Source organism: Aotus nancymaae, unplaced genomic scaffold (assembly GCF_030222135.1).
Source record: "Aotus nancymaae isolate 86718 unplaced genomic scaffold, 86718_ANA_hifiasm-v0.15.2.pri h1tg000018l, whole genome shotgun sequence".
Taxonomy (NCBI): domain Eukaryota; kingdom Metazoa; phylum Chordata; class Mammalia; order Primates; family Aotidae; genus Aotus; species Aotus nancymaae.
Window position 1 is genome coordinate 14,719,266 of NW_026988430.1, and position 23,571 is coordinate 14,742,836.

The following is a 23,571-nucleotide window of genomic DNA, read 5'->3' on the forward strand; positions in this document are numbered from 1 at the left end:
ATTTTTTTTTTTTTTTTGAGATGGAGTCTCGCTCTGTCACCCAGGCTGGAGTGCAGTGGTGCGATCTTGGCTTACTGCAACCTCCGCCTGTTGGGTTCAAGAGATTCTCCTGCCTCAGCCTCCTGAGTAGCTGGGATTAAAGGCACATGCCACCACGGCCAGGTAATTTTTTGTATTTTTAGTAGAGATGGGGTTTCACCGTGTTAGCCAGGATGGTCTTGATCTCTCGACCTTGTGATCTGCCCACCTTGGCTGCCCAAAGTGCTAGGATTACAGGCATGAGCCATCTCACATTAATCTTTATGTAGCTCATGGACATTCATCATTCAGTCATTACACATTGACTGAGTACTTACTATGTGCTAGGCTTGGGGGATAAAAATGATGGATGAGTACCTAGCAGTAAAGGCCGTTAATGGTGAGGATCACAGGTAAACAGATCACCCTGACACAGTGCAGCAGGTGCAATCCTAAAGAAATGTACAGGGCGTCAGGCACCTAACGGCAGAGATGGAGGGTTGGGGATGATAAGAAGAATGTCAGGGAAGGTTTCATAGGAGAGGTGATGAAGGGATGCTTGCCTGAGTCTCAGAGGATGGGCAGAGGTTGGGTGGCGAAGGGAGAGTGAGCATTCCTGGCATGGCCAATGGGTACAGGTGAGAAGCAGCATGGCTGAGTACTTGAAACAAGAACTACAGAGCATGGCAGAGGCTGGAGGTGATGGTGCAGCGGGGCGGGGGTGGGCATGGACCACCTCAAGGAGGACTTTTCGTGTCATGTTAAGGAGGCTAGGAGAACCACTGCAAGGCCTCCCAGCTGGTGGTGGCTGTGGCGACATTAGTGGATTTGGTAACAATGTGGGTACTGAGGGGAACAGATCTGAAGGCACCAAGGACTGTTAGGAAGCCACTGCAGCAGTTCAGCCTGGAGAAGTTCCAGTCTCTTGTGAAGATGCTGGTGGTGGAGATAAAGAGGAGTGGATGGACTTGAAGTTACTTTGGAGGTAAAAGGGGTGGAATGTGTGTTACTTGGCAGGTAGAGGTGCTATGAGTTAATTTGTCTGAAACAATGCGAAGCACAATCACAATTATAATCAGAACTGCTACAATTACGAGAACCATCCCCTGGTTCTGCCTCCTGAACCAGGAGAAAGAGCAAATGGCAGAAGGAGAAGAAATGGCTGTTTCCAGCCCCCGAGCCCCCAAAAGACATGTCATTCAGCTTTAAAGCAGGAACAACTCTGAAGTCACATAAAATTTTCACTCTTACGCTTTCTCCATAAAATGATACAGGAGGTATTTTTTAACTTATTTCCTCTTTGTGCAGCATGCACTGTTGCTTTCTGCTTAGTAAGCAGCTGTTGCAATGTTCCGTGACTCCAATCTTGGAGTATCGCGAGTAGCGCCCCAATCCTAGAGCTATTTTACACTCCCAGCAAAACTACACTGGAAAAGTATTTGTTTCCAGAATAGAGCTGAATTCCACCAGAGACCCTGTGTCTGCAACCCAGAAATACCGTACTCACAAATATTGTGGTTATAACATAAAACACACAGTGATACTTCAGAGCCACTGAGGAATCTGCACAAACTAGGAGCTGCAAAAGGCATCGCGGAGGCTGTGCGATTTGCAGACCAACACAATCCCAGAAGTTGCTTACTTTTCTAGCAATGAGAGCATATCTTCATATTTTTGTTTCATTCGCTTTCCTTCTGCAGATTCCATGCAACTACCCGTACCAAAGAGAAAAAACGACACAGAATTAGAAGTCAAAATAATAATCCAAGGAACAAACTGTAGTCTTTTTTTTTGAGATAGGGTTTTGCTCTTGTTGCCCAGGCTGGAGTGCAATGCAGTCTTAAAAGAGCATGAATAGCTCCTTGGCTAGTTTCCAAATAGCCCTAAAAGAGCCCTTCGTCTTCCCAAACATCCTACTCTGGCCACTAGAGGGCATCTGCACTTCCTGAAATGCAGACAGCTCTGCAAGAGTTCTCATAACCTTTTGGGCCTGGAGCTCCAACACCCTCACCTAGCTGAGCCGGTCAAGCACAAGATAAATGAGGTCCTTCAAAAATTTCAATAAAAGGGAAATTGAAATATGAAAAAATTATAGGTGCTATAGTTCTCTGTATTTAAGACCATCAATGTTATATACAATCACGCATCACATGGCATTTTGGTCAACATATATGTGCATATACGACAGAGGTCCCTTAAGACTTTAATGAAGCTGAAAAATTCCTATTGCCTAGTGACACAGTGCAAGACATTACTCACATGCTTGTGGTGATGCTGGTGTCAACAAACCTACTGTGCTACCAGTCATATAAAAGTGTAGAGTAACGCCCTGGGCCTTCGCATTCACTCACCACCCACTTGTGGACTCACAGCAACTTCCCATCCTGCAAGCTCCATTCATGGTAAGTGTCCTACACAAGCGTACCATTTTTTATCTTGTATGCCATATTTTTTGCTGTACTTTTTATTTTATTTATTTATTTTTTGAGATGGAGTCTCACTCTATTGCCAGGCTGGAGTGCAATGGCATGATCTCGGCTCACTGCAACCACCGCCTCCCAGGTTCAAGCGATTCTGCTGCCTCAGCCTCCCGGGTAGTTGGGACTACAGGCATGTGCCACTATGCCCAGCTAATTTTCGCATTTTTTAGTAGAGATGGGGTTTTGCCATGTTGGCCAGGCTGGTCTCGAACTCCTGACCTCATGATCCACCTGTCTTGGCCTCCCAAAGTGCTGGGATTATAGGCATGAGCCACTGCGTCCAGCCTGCTGTACTTTTTCTATGTTCAAATATATTTAGATACACAAACACTTACCACAGTGCTACAATTGCCTGCAATTCTCAGGACAGTCACGCACCTCACAGATTTGTAGCCTAGGAGCAATACGCTAGACCATAGACGTAAGTTTGCGTAAATACACTCTATGACGTTCACATCATGACAAAATTACCTAGGAATATACTTCTCAGAACATAACCCCATTGGTAAGTGATGCATGATTGTTTATAACAGTATATGCCAGGTAAATATCTAAGTAGGTACATGCATATTAAAAAAATATATATATGTGTATATATATATATATATATATTTTTTTTTTTTGAGACAGAGTCTTGCTCTGTCACTCAGGCTACAGTACAGTAGCATGATCTTGGTTCACTGCAACCTCCACCTCCTGAGGTTCAAGCGATTCTCTTGCCTCAGCCTCCTGAATAGCTGGGATTACAGATGTGTGCCAACATGTCTAGCTAATTTTTGTATTTTTAGTAGAGATGGGGTTTCTCAATGTTGTCCTGGCTGGTCTCGAACTCCTGATCTTGTGATCGGACCGCCTTGGCCTCCCAAAGTGCTGGGATTACAGGCGTGAGCCACCATACCTGGCCTTTTATATATATTTAAATATATATGTTTCCCCTTTTCTGAAATCCATCTAGAAGATGTGATCAGAAACACTACCACTTCTCATGTTTTTACATGAGGGTCCCTCCCAGCTTTTACCCCTGAAACATGTACACATGTAATGCACATACATGAAAGTGTGCACACATGTACATATAACATGCATAAACACAAGTGCCTATGTGCGTGCATACACACACACTCACGGAGGCTTCTGCAGAAATGCTAAAGACCACAGAGGAGCATTTGGCTCGAGGCACTGTTACTCACAACTCGTTTTGGTGCTCACTGCAACACTAATGAAAGTCCATCTCCTGGAAAAAAAATTGGTGAAGTCTCTTTAATTCTTCAAAACCTTCACACTAACTATGTGGAGGATTGTTTCTGTTTGTCCTGGTGGCAAAATTAGGCAGCTCACCTCAGAGATTCCTTAAAATCCACTTGCTCTTTAAACTAACATAGGATTTCTTCACCAGATCCCTCGAGCTTTCCACAGAAGCCCTCATGCCTGCAGAGAAAGCATTGAATTTGCTGGCATTTTTTTCCCCAGTTACTCATTTCACTTTTGTGGTGAATGAGCAGATACATCTGCCAGACAGCAAGGAGAGATGGAACATGCTTCAGCCCAAATGGGCGCTCTCCCCTCCCAGGCTGTGTGATTTCCACCAGCCCCACAGGCCCCAACCTCAGGTCTCAGTTTTGTATCTAGAAAAGAATGAGGCCAGGGCAGAGTGAGGCTTCTCCTGTGGGCATGTCGCTGAGTGGGTCTGGGGAGTCACAGGAACAAGCACAGTGAAATTCCCTGCAGCCTCCATGTCACTTCATGGTGAGGAATCTAAAACATTTTTAATAACCAATCACTTCCTATTATAGAGCATAATATACATTTGAATTCATTTTTAAAACAAGGGGTCACACCTGTAATCCCAACACGCTGGGAGGCCGAGGCAGGTGGATCACGAGGTCAAGAGATCGAGATCATCCTGGCCAACATGGGTGAAATCCCGTCTCTACCAAAAATACAAAAATTAGCTGGGCGTGGTGGCGCGCGCCTGTAGTCCCAGCTACTCGGAAGGCTGAGGCAGGAAAATCACTTAAACCAGGGAGGCGGGGGTTGCACTGAGCTGAGATCGCACCACTGCACTCCAGCCTGGGCAACAGGGCAAGATTCCATCTCAAAAACAAAACAAAACAAAAAAACAAACAAACAAGGGGGAGTTTTCACAGGAATTACAGAGGTCTCTGTTGTGTGCCTTCCTGATCCCCTTGTGGGACCAGGCTCTGGTATGCCTTCAAACCTCTCCACTTCTACCCCTGCCTCTCACCCTGTCCCCTCCAGCCAGGAGTGTTGGCTGCTGCAGAAGCAATGCTGCCTCCCTCTTTGGGAACAGCCTTGGCCAAAGCTAGCTGCGTGGCCCAAAGGTCATGCCCCTCCCCAGGAAAGCCCACATCCAACCAGCTGATGTTGGGGTACAGAGACAGGGCAGCTCTGAAGGGCCCAAGCTCCCTGGAGCACTAGCTGAGGCCTCCATTGCAACTTTCTTGCAGCTCAGCTTCTTTCTCTGCCCAATCCATTCCCCCTCCCTCATGGGTACTGTTCCTGAAAGGATCTCTATAAATTCCTGTACACACATCATAGATCTGCTCCCTGGGAACCAGACCTGTGACAGCTACTGAAGTCCACATTTTAGAGGCAGCCCTGGCACCCCTCCCCCACATTCACATATCTTCACCCTTCCGCTGCATAACTGACATGCATGAGGGCTCAGTCCTACTCCCCGCCAAACTTCCCAGGGTTGGAGGTCCCCGGGAAGTGTTCTGGATTAGGAGCCTGGAGAACCAGGCATTTTTTCCCCAGTTCTTTCTTTGTCTGTCTCTAGGATCTTGGACAAGTCATCTCTCTTCAATTCTTCCATTTCTTCATCAAAAAATAAAGAGCCTGCCCAGACCCAAGCAATGCTGCAAATGGATCACTCACAGGGCAGACCTGCCTCATGGGCATGCTTTGTTAGATCTGCGCAGTTTGAGAAAAAATCGAATCCTTGGTCATTGGAAAATTGGATGTTCACCTTCAAAATCCAGTTTCCAGCTTACCTCCAACAGTCAGGACATTGTTCACATTGGGTCTGCTTTTCGGCTTGGCAATGCTGGAGTGGGGTGTTGGTGGCTTCCTGCAGACCCCATCCTGGCCGTCCTGCAGCACCTGCCTCACTAACTCATTTGCATTTGTTTGGCCTCTGATGGTGTTGAGTCTTCCTACTTGGGCCAGGCCAGAGAGTCTCTAAGGCTCTCCCTAACTCCAAAAAGCCTGTGAGTCCAAAGGCCAGACTTTGATTCCTTTCCTTCTGTTGTGTTTTCCAAAACCTGTGTGCTCTCGGCAAGATTCAGTCTTTTAGAAGGAGGGATCCAAGAAAGACTGCCCTTCCTTAGGCAGCATCTTAAACACAACAGCACAATTAGCAGCTGAGATGCTTCTAGCTCAGCTTCTAACCTTAGCTGTGAAGCAAGCTGATGGTTTCCAAACCTGGTCATCATCAGAATCACAGGAGGAGCTTGCTGAAGGGGCAGATTCACAGCCCACAGCTGATTCAGATTCAGCCAGTGACAGGTGAGACCCTGGAATCCGCATCTTTAACAGGTTTCTTAGGATTGTTCTGATGTACAAGGACCTCATACTGCACCTGAGGAAACACTGGGCTTCATTATTTTCCAGTGGCCTCAGCAGCAAGGAGACATTATGTCAAAGGGAGACATGTGGAAGAACTCCCCAGACCTTGAAATCCCTGGCTCATTGTCCTCCAGAAATTAATCCTACGGAGCAAAAGGAGTCAGCCAGTTACACCTCACTTAACACTAAGGGGCCTGCTCGTCAGTCCAAATGCATCAATATCATGACTGCTTGGCCAATAGGTATCTAATCCCTTGCTGGAAATGGAAAGAAAGGAAGACGACTTTCCTGTCTTCGTGAAGGGGGTTGCATTTCTACAACACTCGGATTCCAAGGCAGGAACAGCAGCCCAGGACAAACCCAGCTTTCAGGAACACAATACTCACGCATGTGTGATGCATCCAAAGTTGCTGAAAGGACCCTGGATGCGCTGCCTCAGTTCCTGTGCCCAGCGGAGGCCCCCAGCCACGGCGGGCATGTTCTTGTGCACAGGGGAGAACCCTGGGGACACAGCACAAACAGACCGAAATGAGTCTAGAGCACCGCAGCCCTCTCCACCCTGCAAACGCCTCCCGCCAGATACTCCTTTTTTACCTAATCTACCTCCAGACTAAAGTCACCTGGGAGCACACTGGAGTTCCTCTGGGGGGAGGTTCTGTTAAAGAGGAAGAAAGCGTGACCCTGAGACAACACTCACAGCCTCAAGGGACCTGGGTCCCCTGCCCAAGCTATTCTGATTTAATTGCTCTGAGAGGGACCCAGCCATGAGTGTTTCAAGGAGTCTCACTGTGTTGCCCAGGCTGGAGTGCAGTGGCATAGTCTCAGCTCACTGCATCCTCTGCCTCCCAGGGTCAGGCGATTCTCCTGTCTCAGCCTCCCGAGTAACTGGGATTACAGGTGCCCACCACCACGCCTGGTTAATTTTTGTATTCTTAGTAGAGATGGGGTTTTACCATATTGGTCAGGCTGGTCTTGAACTCCTGACTTTGGGTGATCTACCCACCTCGACCTCCCAAAGTGCTGGGATTACAGGTGTGAGCCACTGCACCTGGCCACCACTGAGTGTTTTTTAAAAGCTCTCAAGATAACTCTAATTGAATAGTCATAGGTGAAACACTCCCTCAAACAGACAACTCAATCACTCTGGGTCTCAATTTTCTCTTCTATAAAATGGGAATATCTTCCCGGTTTAATTAACTTCCAGGGTTCCTGTGAGAATTCAGTAAGATGATGAATGAGGCAGGCCATGTGGATTATGGAGCCCTGGACTCAAGTTAGCACAGACTAGATATGCTTATGTTGGCCCAGGTATTGGGTGTGTTTGTTTATATTTAGTAGTCAGGATTTAACGAATGTGAGATTTCAGTTTTTAGAGAACCTCACTTTCCAGCTTCTCTGGTAAAATAAGAAGATTAGCAAGAATCAGCCGGCATTTCTAACCAGCAACTAGAGAAGTAGTCACTTCCTTTATTTCACCACAGATGCCACCCTTCCCTGGCATCACCATACTCACTCCAGATCCATGATTGTCATTTCCCGCTTGTGCTCCTTGACAGGCAAAATTCTAAGATGACCCCCAATTACTCTCACCCTCAAATAATCCTCTCCCCTTTAAGCGTGGGTACAAACTGTGGCTATGATGAGAGCTCACTCCTGTGGTCATGTTATGTTATACAGCAGGAGGAGAAGGAGGAACTTGGATGGGCCTGACCTAAGCAGGTGAGCCCTTAAAAGCAGAATGCTGGCCAGGCACGGTGGCTCACACCTGTAATCCCAGCACTTTGGAAGTCCAAGGTGGGCAGATCATGAGGACAGGAGATAGAGACCAGTCTTGCCAACACGGTGAAACCCCATCTCTACTAAAATACAAAAATTAGCCCGGCGTGGTGGCACACACCTGTAGTCCCAGCTACTTGGGAGGCTGAGTCAGAAGAATCGCTTGAACCTGGGAGGTGGAGGTTGCAGTGAACTGAGATCGCGCCACCGCACTCCAGCCTGGCTACAGGGTGAGACTCCGTCTCAAAAAAAGAAAAAAAAAATAGGGAGAATGTTTTCTCTGTCTGGTAGCAGGAGAGGAAAGCAGAGATTTGATGCATAAGAGGATTTAACATCCTGTTGCTGGCTTGAAGATGGAGGTGGCTATGCGGCAATGAATGCAGGTGGCTTCTAGTTGCTAAGAATGGCCCTTGGCTGACAGCCAACAGGAAATGGAGACTTCACTCCCATAGTCATGAAGAATTGGATTTTACCAACAGAAAGGAGGCTGGCAGTGGATTTTTCCTCCAGAGCCTCCAGATGCAAACTCAGCCTGGCTGACGCCTTGATTTCAGCTTTGGGATTCTCTCAGTAGAGAACCCAGATGCACCATGCTGGACTCCTGACCTACAGAAGGGTGAGCTGAAAGATGGGTGGTGGTGTTTTAAGGTACCAAGGTCATGGTCATTTGTGACCGATATAGCTTTTGAAGACATTAGAGTTTTCAGACTCTGTACTGGACCCTAAGAAGTCATTAGGATGATCCCACATAATGCTTGGCCAACAGATTTTCCCAAAATGACTTCTACGTGGAGGCAATTCTTGATGACCTCACTGTGAAACCTACTTGCAAGCAGAGCAATCCTGTTACTCAGCTACTTAAAAGTCTTTGATAATTTCCCATAACCTCGATGATGAATTCCAAATTCCTTAACGTGGCACTCTGAGCACTTCCCAAGCTGACCCCTAATGCCGTGGCCGACTGGGTGTCTTCTGCACACCTTGTGTGGCTACAGGCAGTCCCAGCCAATCACCTTCCGCATCCTCTCATGTCTACTGTGAAGGCCTCTGCCTCTTCTCCTTTACTGTTGATCTCCCAACTTTTAGGGCTCAGCTCAACTCCCTGTTCCATAAGCCTACCTTCAAATCTCAAGGTGCCACAATGCATCTTGTCTTGTTAGTGTTCTTTCTTTTCATAAAGAGATCACTGCAGAAATTCTTTCATAATAAGCAGTTAATAATTTGTTTCATCCAAATGGCATCATTTTTCAGATGCCATAAGCTATTCAGTCCAATAACCACTTACTGAGCCTCCACAATGTGCAAGCACTGTGTGACTGACTGTAGGAATGTATTTTATTTATTGTTTATTTTATTTTTAGAGACAGGTTCTGGCTTTGTCACTCAGGCTGGAGTGCAGTGGTAGGGTCATAGTTCCTGCAGCCTCGAACTCCTGAACTCAGGCAATCCTCCTGCCTCAGCCTCCTGAGGAACCAGGACTAGAGGTTCACACCATCCCTCCCAGCTTGTTACCATTCTTTATAACTCAAGTTGAACAGTACTCACATTCTATAAACAACCACCTTTTTTTACTAATTTATTTTATCCCTTATCTTGACCTGCCACATTATATCATACCCATAGGCTTGCCTGGCATGTAGCAAGGGCTCAATAAATGTATGTAAAACTGAAAGGCACTTGTTTTGACTCTAAGCATTGTAATAAAAATGGAGACGTCACACTTTGGCACAGTACTGCCCTTTGGAGGGCTCCTGCTGGTTCCCCCCACCAGAAGCATGGTTACTATGGCATTGGAAGGCGTAAGAAACTTCTCTTAGGCATGTGAACATTTATTTTGGAATGGAGGTATGCTGAAGATTAGTCAGTGTAGCAACACGGATCAAGGGTCAACTCACACATTATGCCAAGGTCTCAGCTGAACAGAGGCAGTAAGACTGTACCACGCTGGGTCAGCTTGCCAATTTCAGTCCCAGAAACAGGGAAAGCTACAGTTCAGAGAGCTCCACAGTCACCCATGCGGGTCTGGAAGTTCAAGCTAGAAGAGTGTGCTTGCTCTTTGAGAATTTATGGATCCATATAGGGACATTCAACAAATACAAGAGGAATGAGTTGTTTCTTCCGAGTAACAGAACATCCCCACCAAAATCCCCTGCAACAAGCCTACCAAGTTCTGCTTCCTCCTGGATATGCTGACTATAGATCATCCTCACTGCATCCAGATCTTTGTTGAACATTTGGATGAGGACCAGATATTTATCAGACGCATCCCTCGCTACCAGTGGTCTTTCAAGGAGGTTTCCTGCTATGTCTAGCAGCTGTAGGGAAGGCAGAGGAAAAAGAAAAAAAAAATCACAGACTCAACCTTTCCATGCTTACATACATCCAGTGTCCTGGTTTTTCCTCCATATGCCTACCAATGTGAGAAAGATGAACAGTGTTATTGTGGAATTGGACCAGTAATTATTCATATGTGGATATTCATAGTCTTTCTCCTCTCCTTTGCTTCTAACAGAGAATTCCTGTCTGCTGAGTTACCTACCCCCAGCTCTACTTGGTGTGAGTATCTGGATAAAGCATTAAATAAAGGGACACTAAAGAAGTCAGAAAGGTTAAGTTGAGCTATATAATTAAAACCTATAACAGGCCAGGCATGGTGGCTCACGCCTATAATCCCAGCACTTTGGGAAGGTGAGGCAGGTGGATCACAAGGTCAGGGATTCATGACCAGCCTAGCCAAGATGGTGAAACTCCATCTCTACTAAAAATACAAAAATTAGCTGGGCGTGGTGGCAGGCACCTGTAATCCCAGCTACTCAGGAGGCTGAGGCAGGAGAATTGCTTGAACCCGGCGGGAGGCAGAGGCTGCAGTTAGCTGAGATTGCACCGTTATACGCCAGCCTGGGCGACAGAGCAAGGCTCCATCACACACAAAAAAAATCCCAAAAAACCAAAAACAAAAACCTAGAACAGAAGGAAGGTGATGATGGAAATGGGAACAACAAAAAAACAAGTTTCTGAGAGCAGGTGCCCTGAGAATGGCAGTGATGCTGAGCTTGTGCTGAAGATGTGTTCCTGGGATTAAAATGGCTATAACCCCTCAGTGTTTCCTAGAGCAGCAAAATCAAGATGTGAAATGCTTTTTTTTTTTTTTTTTTTTTTGAGATGGAGTTTTGCTCTTGTTACCCAGGCTGGAGTGCAATGGCGCAATCTCGACTCACTGCAACCTCCGCCTCCTGGGTTCAGGCAATTCTCCTGCCTCAGCCTCCTGAGTAGCTGGGATTACAGGCATGCGCCACCATGCCCAGCTAATTTTTTGTATTTTTAGTAGAGATGAGGTTTCACCATGTTGACCAGGTTGGTCTCGATCTCTTGACCTCGTGATCCACCCACCTTGGCCTCCCAAAGTGCTGGGATTACAGGCTTGAGCCACCGCGCCCGGCCGAGAAATGCTTTTAATTACTTTCTGGCTCCTGCGTGTTTCTTCGATTGTGATGCTTTTCTGAGATGAGGCCATGTAGGACTCCAGTTATACTTAGGTTATAGTAATCCACTGCTTCTAAACATGCCTTCCATGATAACCTCTCATCTCCAGCTGGTGAGTCAAGTCAGGAGGTCACAAAGTACAGCAGTAGGCAGCCAAACTTGCCCAAGCCTGGCCCGTGGCCTCAGTGCATGGTTGTTGCATTTAAAAAAAGATTTTAAAAAGTTAAAAAGAGGACTTGGCACGTGGCTATTGCCCATAATCCCTACACTTTGGAAGACTGAGGCAGTCAGATCACTTGAGGCCAGGAGTTCAAGATCAGCCTGGCCAAGTGGCAAAACCCCCATCTTTACTAAAAATGCAAAAAGTTAGCCAGGCATGGTGATTCATGCCTGTAATCCCAGCTACTTGGCAGGCTGAAGCAGGAGAATCGCTTGAACCCAGAGGCGGAGGTTGCAATGAGCCAAGATCCCACCACTGTACTCAGCCTAGGCAACAAAGCAAGAATCTGTTTCAAAAATAAATAAATAAAAATAATAAATAATAAAACGAAAGAAGAACATGTGACGGAAAACACATGTACCCACAGTCTAAAATATTTATTCTCTGTCCTTTTGTAGAAAAAATTTTGAAACCCTTGCTTTAAGTCAATGAACATGAGAAACACGATGTAAAATTACACCCACATGTCCTAAAACTGAAAGCAGAGTAGTCTGCACTTGTCTAAGAACTTATGCTCTTTATTCTACCCCTTTCCTTCAGGTTGAGCCACTTTGCTTCACTGACATTCAAAGCCTGGAGGGAATGCAAACTCTAGTAGCTGGCTGGCATCAGCTCACAATCTTAGATGGCTCCCAGGAGTCTGAGGTCTCCAGGCCATGTTATGCGGAATGGCCAAGTACAGAGAAAAGCCAAATATGGGGTCTTTGGTCAGATGTTTTCTAGGTCTGACAGTTTGACTGGATTTCTGTAACGATTTCAAGGCACTCTAAGAACACTCTAAAGGTGCTAAAAAGCCTTCCAGTAGGAAGGCTCTAGGGTCACACTTTCTTCCACCAAACAATCACCCAGATCTCTGGAGACAGTAAAAAGTAGCTCTGCCTCAATGGAAGCATAAGAGAGCAGGACTCCACCGAGTTCTGTAGCTCCAATCTTCTGTTGGGGAAGTACAGATGTGTGCACTGAGGGACCACCATGGCCAGCCTGCACCCTCTATTCACAGTCCTTGACTTGGATGTACTTGTGGATTCATGTCCCCGCCTTTTTGTGTGTGTGTGTGTGAGATGGAGTCTTGCTCTGTTGCCAGGCTGGAGTGCAGTGGCGAGATCTCGGCTCACTGCAACCTCCGCCTCCCGGGTTCAAGTGATTCCCCTGTCTCAGCCTCCCTAGTAGCTGGGACTACAGGTGCGTGCCACCACGTCCAGCTAATTTTTTTGTATTTTTAGTAGAGATGGGGTTTCACCATATTGGCCAGGCTGGTCTCGATCTCCTGACCTCGTGATCCACCTGCCTTGGACTCCTAAAGTGCTGGAGTTACAGGCATGAGCCACCCGCCTGGCCGGTTAGATGATCTTACAGCAGCAACAGGGGATCCAGAGTCAGGTGCTCTTTCTGGTCCCTACTCCCCAACCTTGAAAAAGCTCTTCTCTGCATGAGCTTATATCCACTGGAGCTTTTGCTGTGGCTTGGGGAGGAAGGCAGTTTTAGTTTCTTATTGGTGAGATCACTAAAAAGGGAGAAACAAAGGAGGCAGAAGGGATCAGAGGGTTGTGGTTTTCCTACTAGTTCCCACAGGCTGGGTTGGAAGCTCTGCTGAGAAGAGGAGTCAAGGTCAGAAGATAAATAATATGCTTTTATGAGCCCTTTGAAGCGCTGGATATGGCAGTGCTGCTTCAGTAGAGGAAAGGTCTCCCTCTACTTCTGCCCAGAACCTTACTCTACTTTAAAATTTTAAGGATTGGAATTTTGCAACCCAAAGAGGTATGCCCTTAGCGCACACAGAGATGTTTTCATGGTGGCGACCATCAGAAGAAAAGCAATGGCAAGACTCCTCCAAGCACTTTTCTTGGCAGATAAAATTTAAAGAGGGTCTGTAGACATGTAGCAGATGCCATGATTTCAAAGACTTTAAAGTGACTTGAGAATACTTGTGAGGCATCCCTTGAAGACTCCTGAACATCTCTGGTAGAGAGGGATCTATATGATGGGTAGGGCTGGGCATCCTTAGTGGATGAATGGAGTTTCAGACCCAAAAGTTACCCGAGCAACAGAGTTTCAATTAGCCCTGACAGTTAATGGCATACATGATCATTTTGTAGATGCATGCAAGCCTTTTCCTTGGAATTCGTTCAAATGCTTGGAGAGCAGAATCTTTCTCAATATATATATAGTCAATGGCCAATGGAGCCTGCCACATTTGGTTACCAAATATTCTAGAATAGCACAGATCCAATCATCCAGGATTTAAGCCTCTTCTACAATTGTCCCACCCATCACAGATCCTGTGTCTGAACATTTTCAGTGCCCAGAAACTTAACTACTTGCTAAGGAAGTTCACCTTAAACAGCTTTGACAGAAATCTCTTTCCACTACTAAACCAAAATCTGACTTCTTGTAACTTCCATGAACTAGTGGAACCCTTAAGACTTTATAGAACAAGCCTCTTGATTGCTTGTGGAAGACCTAATGTGTTCCACTGAGTCTTCATGTCTCACGATGCAGTGTTCTCAGTTGTGCAGCCATCTACCTACTCATCATCTACACCTTGTCCTAAACTACCTCCTCCATACACTTTGTACTACCTGATCTGAGCATGATATGGTAAGAGGACAAATCTTCTTATTCCAGTTATCGATGCCTGAAACCTATCACTCATCACCCGGGAGGTGGTTTGCTCCAGACTAAATCAACCTAGTAGCCACGGTTAAATAGCCACGGTATTGCATGGTCATGCTTTCTCTACTGATAAAGGTATGGCACCTAAAGAGATCACTGCAGAAATGCTTTTTAAAAGTATTTTTACATTGTCACATTTTCAGGAAAGCATGAGTAATCAGCCTGAGAATCCCAATTCTGCACACTTTCTTGATATGAGAAGGATTCCCATATCCTTCTCTACTAGATTAATAAGAATAATTAATATTAGCAGGAACAGACAGTTGGAAAGGTATCCATATCATCCTCTGATGAGGGCTGGGAGAGTATCCAGGACAGAGTGGCTCCTGCCCCATTTGCACAAACCTTAAAGGCATGCTCCAAATCAGGTGCATCATCAAAAGCTTGAATAATGATAGTCCCCAGTCTTCGGTCAAGATCTTCTACTTTCTGGTTAAATTCAGAGACACTGTTTTCAAAGTCCTGAAGAGACACCATATATTCATATAAGGAAAACATAATATTCTGAAAGCCAACCCCACTACGCTCCTTACAGCTAACTTTTGTGTTTGAACTGGTTATACCAAAGAATTATTTTAATTTTCTGAAATTCACCATGGCATGACTTAGTTTTTAGCCATGTAGAGTTACCCTATGATTGCAGCATTTTTACCTAGAGTCTCCAGGCAAAATGGTGAGGTAAATTAGATGTGAGTTTGGTGTTCTTCCGCCCTTTCCATGCTCCTCCCTTCTGCTTCCTGAAGCCCCTTCTCTCTCACTTAACATCAGATCTCTTTTTTTTTTTTTTAAGATGGAATCTCGCTCTGTCACCCAGGCTGGAGTGCAGTGGTGTAATCTCGACTCACGGTAACTTCCACTTCCCAGGTTCAAATGATTCTCCTGCCTCAGCCTCCCAAGTCCCAATTAGCTGGGACTACAGGCACATGCCACTATGTCTAGCTAATTTTTTGTATTTTTAGTAGAGATGGGGTTTCACCATGTTAGCCAGGATGGTCTCGGTCTCCTGACCTTGTGATCCGCCTGCCTTGGCCTCCCAAGGTGCTGGGATTACAGGCGTGAGCCACCGCGCCCGGCCAACACCAGTTCTTATTACCCTGAAAACCACTGCAGCAGCAACAGCCTCAGCAATGGGGCTGTCCTACATTACCACCCACTTTCCTTCCTTCCGCAAGTCAGAATTCTATTTTTTTCATTGTCAGTGAACTAATCTAGCCATTAGCAGGAAAGAAAGCTAATTAAACTAACAGAAACTCTTTCTTCTAAATACATTTTAATTGGTTAAGACAGCAACTAGCCTTGTTCTTAAGATTACCAAATATAGCAAATAAAACTATGGGGCACTCAGATAAATTTGAATTTCAGATAAACAAGAATTTTTTTTTTTTTTAGTATGTCCAAATTAGTGTAGTTTATCTGGCAACCCTAACGTATTTCTCTTAGAATGTAGCAATTTTCAGAGAAACTTTGTTAACTCCAATCTCTAATTTGTGGCATTATTTGTCATTATCACTTTGTAACAGTAGTGAATTTGTGTGTGTAAAAGAAAAAAAAGTAGGAAAACATAGTCTAGTCCTACTTTCTAAACATGATGACACTGTGGTATGTTTCTTTTTAGTTGTTAGTTTTTCCCTTGGGCATAGAATTTTGTTTTGTTTTATTTTTTATTATGGTAGTAAATACATCGCATACAGGCTGCTTTGCAGTCTACCTTTTTTGGGTCTGCTTTTGACTAATGGAATTCTTAGAAGGCAGTATCTTCCTGAGTCTGGCCAACTAAGATGCCCCTGGATGTCTGAAGGTGCTCGGAGCAGATTCCTGCCCTAATTTCTTTCTCCTTTTCCTGCATACACCCTTAACATTCCTTTCTCCAGTCATTCTGCCATTCCTTTTTCTGGGAATTCCATTCTCTGTTTTCATACTGGCCCTTTTTCTTCTTTTTTTCTCCTGTGGGCGTGGACTCACAGCTTGTGGCTTTCCTGGGTCTACAGGTGAGACTTGGGCTCTTTGTTCCTGCCCTGGAAAATGCTTCCTTGGCCCTATTCTTATCCTGTGTGTTCTGTTGGGAACCAGATTCAGATCAGAAACCCCAGGCTATGGCTTCACTTACACTTCTCCAAGCCACTAATAAAATTCTGTCCGGGTGTGCCTGTCCTTCCCTTAGCAGTTTTTGCCCAAAGCTTAAAACCGTTTTCCCCGTCAGTTTTATTAAGTTATAAATGACAAATAAAAATTGTATATATGTAAGGTATGCAACTTGACATTTTGATACATGTGAAATGATCACCATAATCTAGCTAATTAACATATTCATCACCTCACACAGTTACCATTTGCTTTTTGTGTGTGTGGTGAGAACACTTAGGATCTACCCTTTTAGTGAATTATAAGTATGTCACAGTTTTTTTATTATTATTTTACTATAAGTTCTGGGATACATGTGCAGAACGTGAAGGCTTGTTATATAGGTATGCATGTGCCATGGTGGTTTGCTCCACTTATCAACCTGTCAGTTAGGTTTTAAGCCCCGCCTACATTAGGTATTTGTCCTAATGCTCTCCCTCCCCTTGCCCCCCAACCGCCTGACAGGGCCTGGTGTGTGAGGTATGTGATGTTCCCCTTCCTGTGTCTGTGTGTTCTCATTGTTCAACTCCCACTTATGAGTGAGAACAATGTAATACACTATTGTTAACCATCTTTACCATGTTGTACCTTAGAGCTCCAGAAATTCTTCATCATATATAACTGAATATACTCTTGACCGCCACCTCCCCTTTCCCTCTCCCCCAGCCCCTGGCAGCCACCATTCTGCTGTGCTTCTAGGAGTTTGACTATTTCAGATGCCTCGTATAGGTGAGACCATGCAACATTTGTCTTTCTGGGTCTGGCTTCTTTCACTGAGCTTATAGCTTTTGAAGCTTTTAACTTTTGAAATTTTGAAACTTATACATTTTGAAGCTTATAACTTTTGAAGTTTTTAGCCTTCACTGTTACCTCATACCCACCTCAGCATCTCTGAAACCCTGTTGTCATTAGTCTGGAGGAGTTAACCATTGGGAGAGGCCTCCTTGATCTTTTTCTCAACACAAAGTACAATTCAAAATCTTTCTCTTGGTACAAGGAATAATAATTTCTCCCGACACAAAGAATAATTAGCAAAACTGCTGGGACCACAGAGCCAAAGAAATACACAGGGAAAATGCAAGTCAATACTTAGACCCTACAGGTGAGAGGCATCTGGAACAGAGACGGAGCTGGTAATTTAGCCCTTCCAAGCCCTACCGTGCTTTGGAGGTACAGGCAGTCACAGGAGGACCCTGAGAAAAGCCTGTATATCTCTTGAAATTCCTCATGCATTTGCTGGACCTGCTGGCTCAGGGCATTTCCTCTGATGCCGCTAAACTCCACCTTGCCCAGTTTTTGGAAATCCAAGGCCGTCTTCAGAACACCCTATGGGGACAATTCACAAAAGAGTTAAAATAATCATCATCATCATAACAACAGTGGATGAGAAGAGTTGGAAACCACGGGGGTGGTGGTTGCTTAGGAAATTGTGAAGTCTGATTAGTTTTGTAACCTTATTATAAGATTGGGTTGGTAAAAATAACTCTTGGTTAAACTCAGTAACAAAGCAGAGAGAAAGAACAGTCAAATAAAATTCACGTAAACCCAAATAAATATATACATACATAAATAAATGAAATGTATTCTTCTGCCTCGCTATGTCTTTGCAGTTTTTAGTAAATAATAAAATGTAATAACAACAAAACGATTTATATAGTTGGTAGCTTTACTGCTGATTTCTCTAAAATAGCTCATTTCAAATGGACCATGTTATCCGGTTCTAGAACGACAGCAATCCTAGAGGATGTTGATGAGAAAGCAGAGCCTCCAAATAGTCCTGAGGACATGCCCAGAGGATGACAGTGGCCTTCTTGGCAACTTCTCTGCCAAGCAAAGACATCTCCTGCAGGGCGTCCTTGCTGCATGTGCACAGGATGTTACGCCCTGTTGCCAGCTGGATGGCAGTGAGTAGTTATTTACCAGCTCTGTGCTGGGCTTCTTCGTGTGCTGCAGAATAATAACAGCTGTAGCATGATCCTGAGTGCTAAGTCAGTTAACTCAAGCCTGGGATTTAGGCCAGGTCTGCACACACAGTAAATACACAGTACCAAGGCACTACCATTGTTGCTGTTATTGATGTGGCAGTGTCCCAGGTGTACTTGGGATCCAATGACAGGTGGATGGCACATCCCAGAAGGCTTGGGGAGGAGCCCCTCCTGAGTCCGCGGAAGCTGCTTCACCTCTGATAGGATGGGAGCTTCCTCCTGAGCACATCTAACAGGACAGATTGAATTTATCTCTTGTGAGTACTTAAAATCACAGAACCTGCAAACTAAGATATGCTTCCTGTGATGACTTCCAAACTGTATGCATGCTCCTTAGGCAGGAAAGAGGAAGGTCAAAGTTCCCTTTGTGTCATCTGGGCTAACACTTGGTGTGGACTGAGGGAGGGGTCCTCTCCTCTGGAGGTTTAAGAGGTGCACCATGACACCAATGCTGTAAAATCCCAGCAGGTCCTGGTACCACTGCAGGGAATCTCACTGCCCATGGCCACTGCTATGGGTGACCCATCAGGCAAGCACAGGTTTCCTGGCTCCTTTCTCCTGCTGGGACGCCAACACCAGCAGCAGTGACAGAGACACTGGGAAGTGGGGACAATGGCTGGCTTTCCCTGCTTGGCCAGGAGGGTACCTATGCAGATTTGGGCACCCACCTAACAAGCCTGTTTTTGCTTAGCTATGTTTGTGCCTGGCTGGCAGCAAGCAGTTGAAGTGGGTAAGGAGAGAAGAGGGAAGACACCAGCCAAGGCAGGGGAAGACAGATGCCAAAACCAGTGAGGGACTTTTGCCACTAATGGTGGGAAAAGCGGCAGTCTTTCTTTAAAAATATGTTCAACTTGATGTATTGGGAAGAAAACCGAAATGAATTTTATGGAAATGAAATTGACTTCAATAGTAATTCAAGTCTTGTAAAGGGCTTAGTTGTAATCGGTTTTATGGGGAGAGTCATACTTGTGCTGTGAAATGCAACCTTGGTACTCATTCTTCATAATTCTGTGAATGTCAATTTCAATTTTTAGGAAATACTTCCTAACCATTTTCAAAGGTAGATGCATTTTGATATGTTTGATTACATCAGAAACCCAGATGATAATTTTGTTAGACTATTTTATTTTTCAAGAATACTTAGAGCATGGTTGGGGGCAGGGGATGTGGCAGGAAGGTGTTTCATCTTCAATTTAAATATCCTAGGTATTAGGATATTTATTTAACTATTCTATTTCTATTTATATTATATTTATTTAAGTATTCTATTTTTGAAGAAAGTCTGGTCACTTAAAAAGATGGATACTTACATTGTTTTATGTAACTTAATACATACATGGTGGACAACACATTTATTTGGGGCTCAATTCAAGGTTTTAGACCTTTCCTCACTCTCCTTTAGAAAGAGATCTACCCATCTAGTTTTCCCCCAAACTTTCCATCCCTTCTTCTGCTTATTTGGAGCTCTTATCACACTCTGGAATGATATTATTTGGTGTTATGTTAAACTAATTGCTTTTATCTGTCCAGTAAGTTGTAAATGCCCCAAAGATACCTCAGTATTTCCAGTACCTGTAAGGGTCCCTGACCCTGAACACATATTTGTTAAGTGAAGGAATATATGCTCTTTGTTCTTTGACTTAGCTATAGTACTTCCAGAAAAAGAAAAAAAAAAAGCAATAAGGTGATAGAGGAGCTAGGAATCCTAACCTCTGAAGAGCAGTTGGTGAAAAAAAAATAGACAAGAGAAGAGAATTATAAAGAAGGGCATTTTGGTGTCCACAGGACTGTCACCAAATGCAAGGGGGAACCTTCCCTGGTGCTATATTGAAGGCAGAATGACGGCAAATGAGTGAATGGGACAAAGAAGCAGATGTGACCTCACCATATAGACTGAACTTATTACATTGCTGATATGGATTATCTTGACCTAAAAAAATAGCCATTTCCTGTGATTTCACTTAATAAAACACAACCATCTAATGCTGTAGAATGGGCTATGAAGAGAGGGAGTGAGCTCTCCATCACTGAACGGGTTTCAGTAAGTTTGAATTGGAGGCACAGTAGAAAAGGTTTCTGAAGCAGGTGGGAAATTGTCTTACAACTATAGACACCAGATTTATTGCACTGACCATGGCTATATCTTTGATTGGCCTTTAAATCTTTGATTTAAGAATCAAAATAATTTTAAGCTCTTTTCATTGTTTATTTAAAAGTTCTCACAAAACAGATAAAAGGCAATTTAAACCAGTAAGAGGTTTAAAATATATTTTTTAAAATATCTATTTTTATTAATCACAGTAGTAAACATGAAATTCATCATATTATACACAGGCCAAAATATCCACTTCAGAGATACAACATATGGCACTATTGAAAGTGCCTAGGATCTAGAGCCAAAAAAAACTCCTGAGTTGACACAGTCCTGGTTCTATCATTTACTAGCTATGTGGCTTAAATAGCAAGACATTTAACTTTTCTTTTTCTCTTTTTTTTTTTTTTTTTTTTTTGAGATAAGTCTTGCTCTGTCACCAGGCTGGAGTACAGTGGCAGGATCTCAGCTCACCACAACATCCATCTCCTGGGTTCAAGTGATTCTCCTGCCTCAGCCTTCCAAGTAGCTGGGACTACAGGCACGCACCACCATGCCCAGCTAATTTTTATATTTTGCGTAGAGATGGGGTTTCACCATGTTGGCCAGGATGGTCTCGATCTCTTGACCTTGTGACCCGCCCACCTCAGCCTCCCAAAGTGCTGGGATTACAGGGATGAGCCATCGCACCTGGCCAAGACACCTAATTTTTCTAAGCTTCACTTTCCTAACCTGTAGATAGGAACAGTAACACTTAAGTTGCCATGGGGTTACCAAGTTTATGGGAAGTTCCCTGTAGGACTTCAATAAAAGGCAGCCACTATAATTAACCGTGATCAGGCTGATGTCATTAGATCAGGTTAATGGATATTATATGTGTAATGGTGTAGCTAGGGGACACTTGCGTGCTTCTTTCAAGACAGAACAAGGAGCACTGGGGTCCCAGGCCACTTCCTGGGGTGATCAGATTCTATTCTTACAAAAAAACAGTGCAACACTTAATGGTGGTGGTGGGTGGGAAGATGTGGGGAGGATTCAATCTGTGTCAATCTGTGCTCTGGCCCCTGAGATGAAGAATCAAAATCAGGAGTAATAGCAAGACCTTTCAACGACAGCCCCATTCTTGAAGGAGAAGCCACACCTCCCATCTTAAAAGGAAAACCTTGGGAATTCATTAAGGGAGAGCACAAAGCAGACATTCATAGATGAAAATCTCAAAAGGTCATTTGGAAAAAGACTGTTTTCTTTACCTTCTGACTGCCACTGACCTGATGCTGCTAATGGTCTCCTATGTGACCACATATTCAAGCCGGGCTAAAAGGGAAGCCGCCCAATTAGGCTCAGAATGAAAGGAGGCTGCAGAGTGCCTGGAGATGGTAGAAAGAGCAAAAGGAAGAACGGTGTGGATATCAGGTCAGCTTATTACCTACCTACCTGCTAATCACTTCGCATAAAGCCTCGGCAGGAAATCATTTTGTCTCCAAGTGAATCACAGCTTTACTGCAGTTTTGTGATAAAGGAAATGAGAGATCTCTCCAAGGTGCTTACTGCATTGTTTGGAGGGAAGAGGCTGCAGGCAGAAACTCAAACAGGGATCTTCAGAATCTACATACAACTCTATGACACAAAATTGAACTTGGTGTGTGTGTGAGCACTGAGACATCGAGCAGGAAGGCAGGATGAAAGAAGGAATCAACAGGCAACCCAACAACTCTTTTTCTCTTCGATTTATGATGGTTCATTCAAATTGCAAAGATTTTATTTACTTCCGGGATTTTCTTAGTAAGTTGTAAAGTCAAATAAGATCCTTTCATGGGATGGGAATTATAATTTTACCCGAGTAACTTATTTAGATATAAAGACCTAGAAATCATATGGTAAAAATTGAGCATACAAAAGTAGAACAGAGTGTATAAGGGCAGAATAAAACCACAAAACTAGTTTGGGACACTCAAACCAGGAGAGTGGGAGGAAAGAAAGAGGAAAGGAAGGGAGAAAAGGACAGAAGGAGGGAAACAGACCTTTACAACTCCCTGGAAGATATCAGAGTTTGGTGCAAAGACAGTACTTCGAACCATCCATCCCCCTGGGTACAAATCTCAGCTAAACCTCTCCAACCTATATAACTGTGGGTGAGTTCATTTATATATCAGATTTAGTTATGCTCATTTGTTAAAGAAAAGATACTGATACCCAGTTCTTAAGATGATTGTAAGGACACAGGTTCTGGCATGGGACAGGTTCTTGAAACATGTTAGTTTTTAATTTTTTTATTCCTCATTCTTCACCACACAAGGGTTAGATCTCTAAGAGACTAGCTGTATCATGGGTGTGATAAGAAGGCAGAGGAAGATGGTGGTATCCTGAAAATGCAATTACTCCACTTACTGCAGACACTGAAAAATACTCAGCAATGTATACCCCTTCTTCCAAGGCACCCCCACTTCTGGCATTTAGCAGGCACCCACACAGGAAGACTGGATCTGCACAACGATATGCTTTTGTGCAAAAAGAGTGAAAGAATAAAAAGGCAACTCACATCAGAGGAATGAAATTTAGGAGAATTGTGGGGATTAAAAACCAGCCCTTCACACTTTAACCCTTGATGTGAGCATGCAGAGAGATAAAAAAGTTGGTGTCACTTCATTAACCTGGTTTCGTGTATTTTTTAATTACAGCTACCATCGTCTCAGTGGTCATAGATTGTAATAGAATAGAAGATGAATAAGGCTAAGTTCATGCTAAGTTTTACTGGAGAGAAGCAGATTATCCCATTTCAAACAGGCATCGATCACGGAGATACACGGAATGTTAACTAAAGGGCTACATGAAATATGCCAGAGGACAGTCGATAGTCCTGTGTTCCACCGCACAGACAGGAGGGAAGAGCTGCGGCAGGAGGAAGATAGCAAAGGGCAAGGGCGCTGCATCTAAGCAGATGTTTGGGAGATGAAAAATAAAAGGGGAGGAAATATGAGGAACGGGGGTAAGGAGCAGCTGGGGCAAGAAGAAAAAGCATGGAAATTCAGGACCAACAAAGAGGTCAGGGAAGTTAGAAAACAGAGAAAGAAAAAAGTGAAAGCAGGACCAAGTAAAAAGAGGAGGAAGAATTAGAGACAGGGAAGGAACAGGAAA

General features: G+C 44.3%; 1 protein-coding gene across 1 annotated transcript in view; it reads right to left on the minus strand.

Moving 5' to 3' along the window:
* DNAH9 (dynein axonemal heavy chain 9) overlaps positions 1 to 23,571 on the minus strand; it is a 368,705-nt gene that overhangs the window by 330,684 nt on the left and 14,450 nt on the right. Inside the window, exons 7-11 of the mRNA XM_064378055.1 lie at positions 17,518 to 17,685; positions 14,584 to 14,700; positions 10,027 to 10,177; positions 6,473 to 6,587; positions 1,661 to 1,729 (exon numbers count right to left, since the gene is read on the minus strand). Of these exons, the coding sequence (XP_064234125.1) occupies positions 1,661 to 1,729; positions 6,473 to 6,587; positions 10,027 to 10,177; positions 14,584 to 14,700; positions 17,518 to 17,685 (620 nt within the window). The remainder of the gene's footprint in view (positions 1 to 1,660; positions 1,730 to 6,472; positions 6,588 to 10,026; positions 10,178 to 14,583; positions 14,701 to 17,517; positions 17,686 to 23,571) is intronic.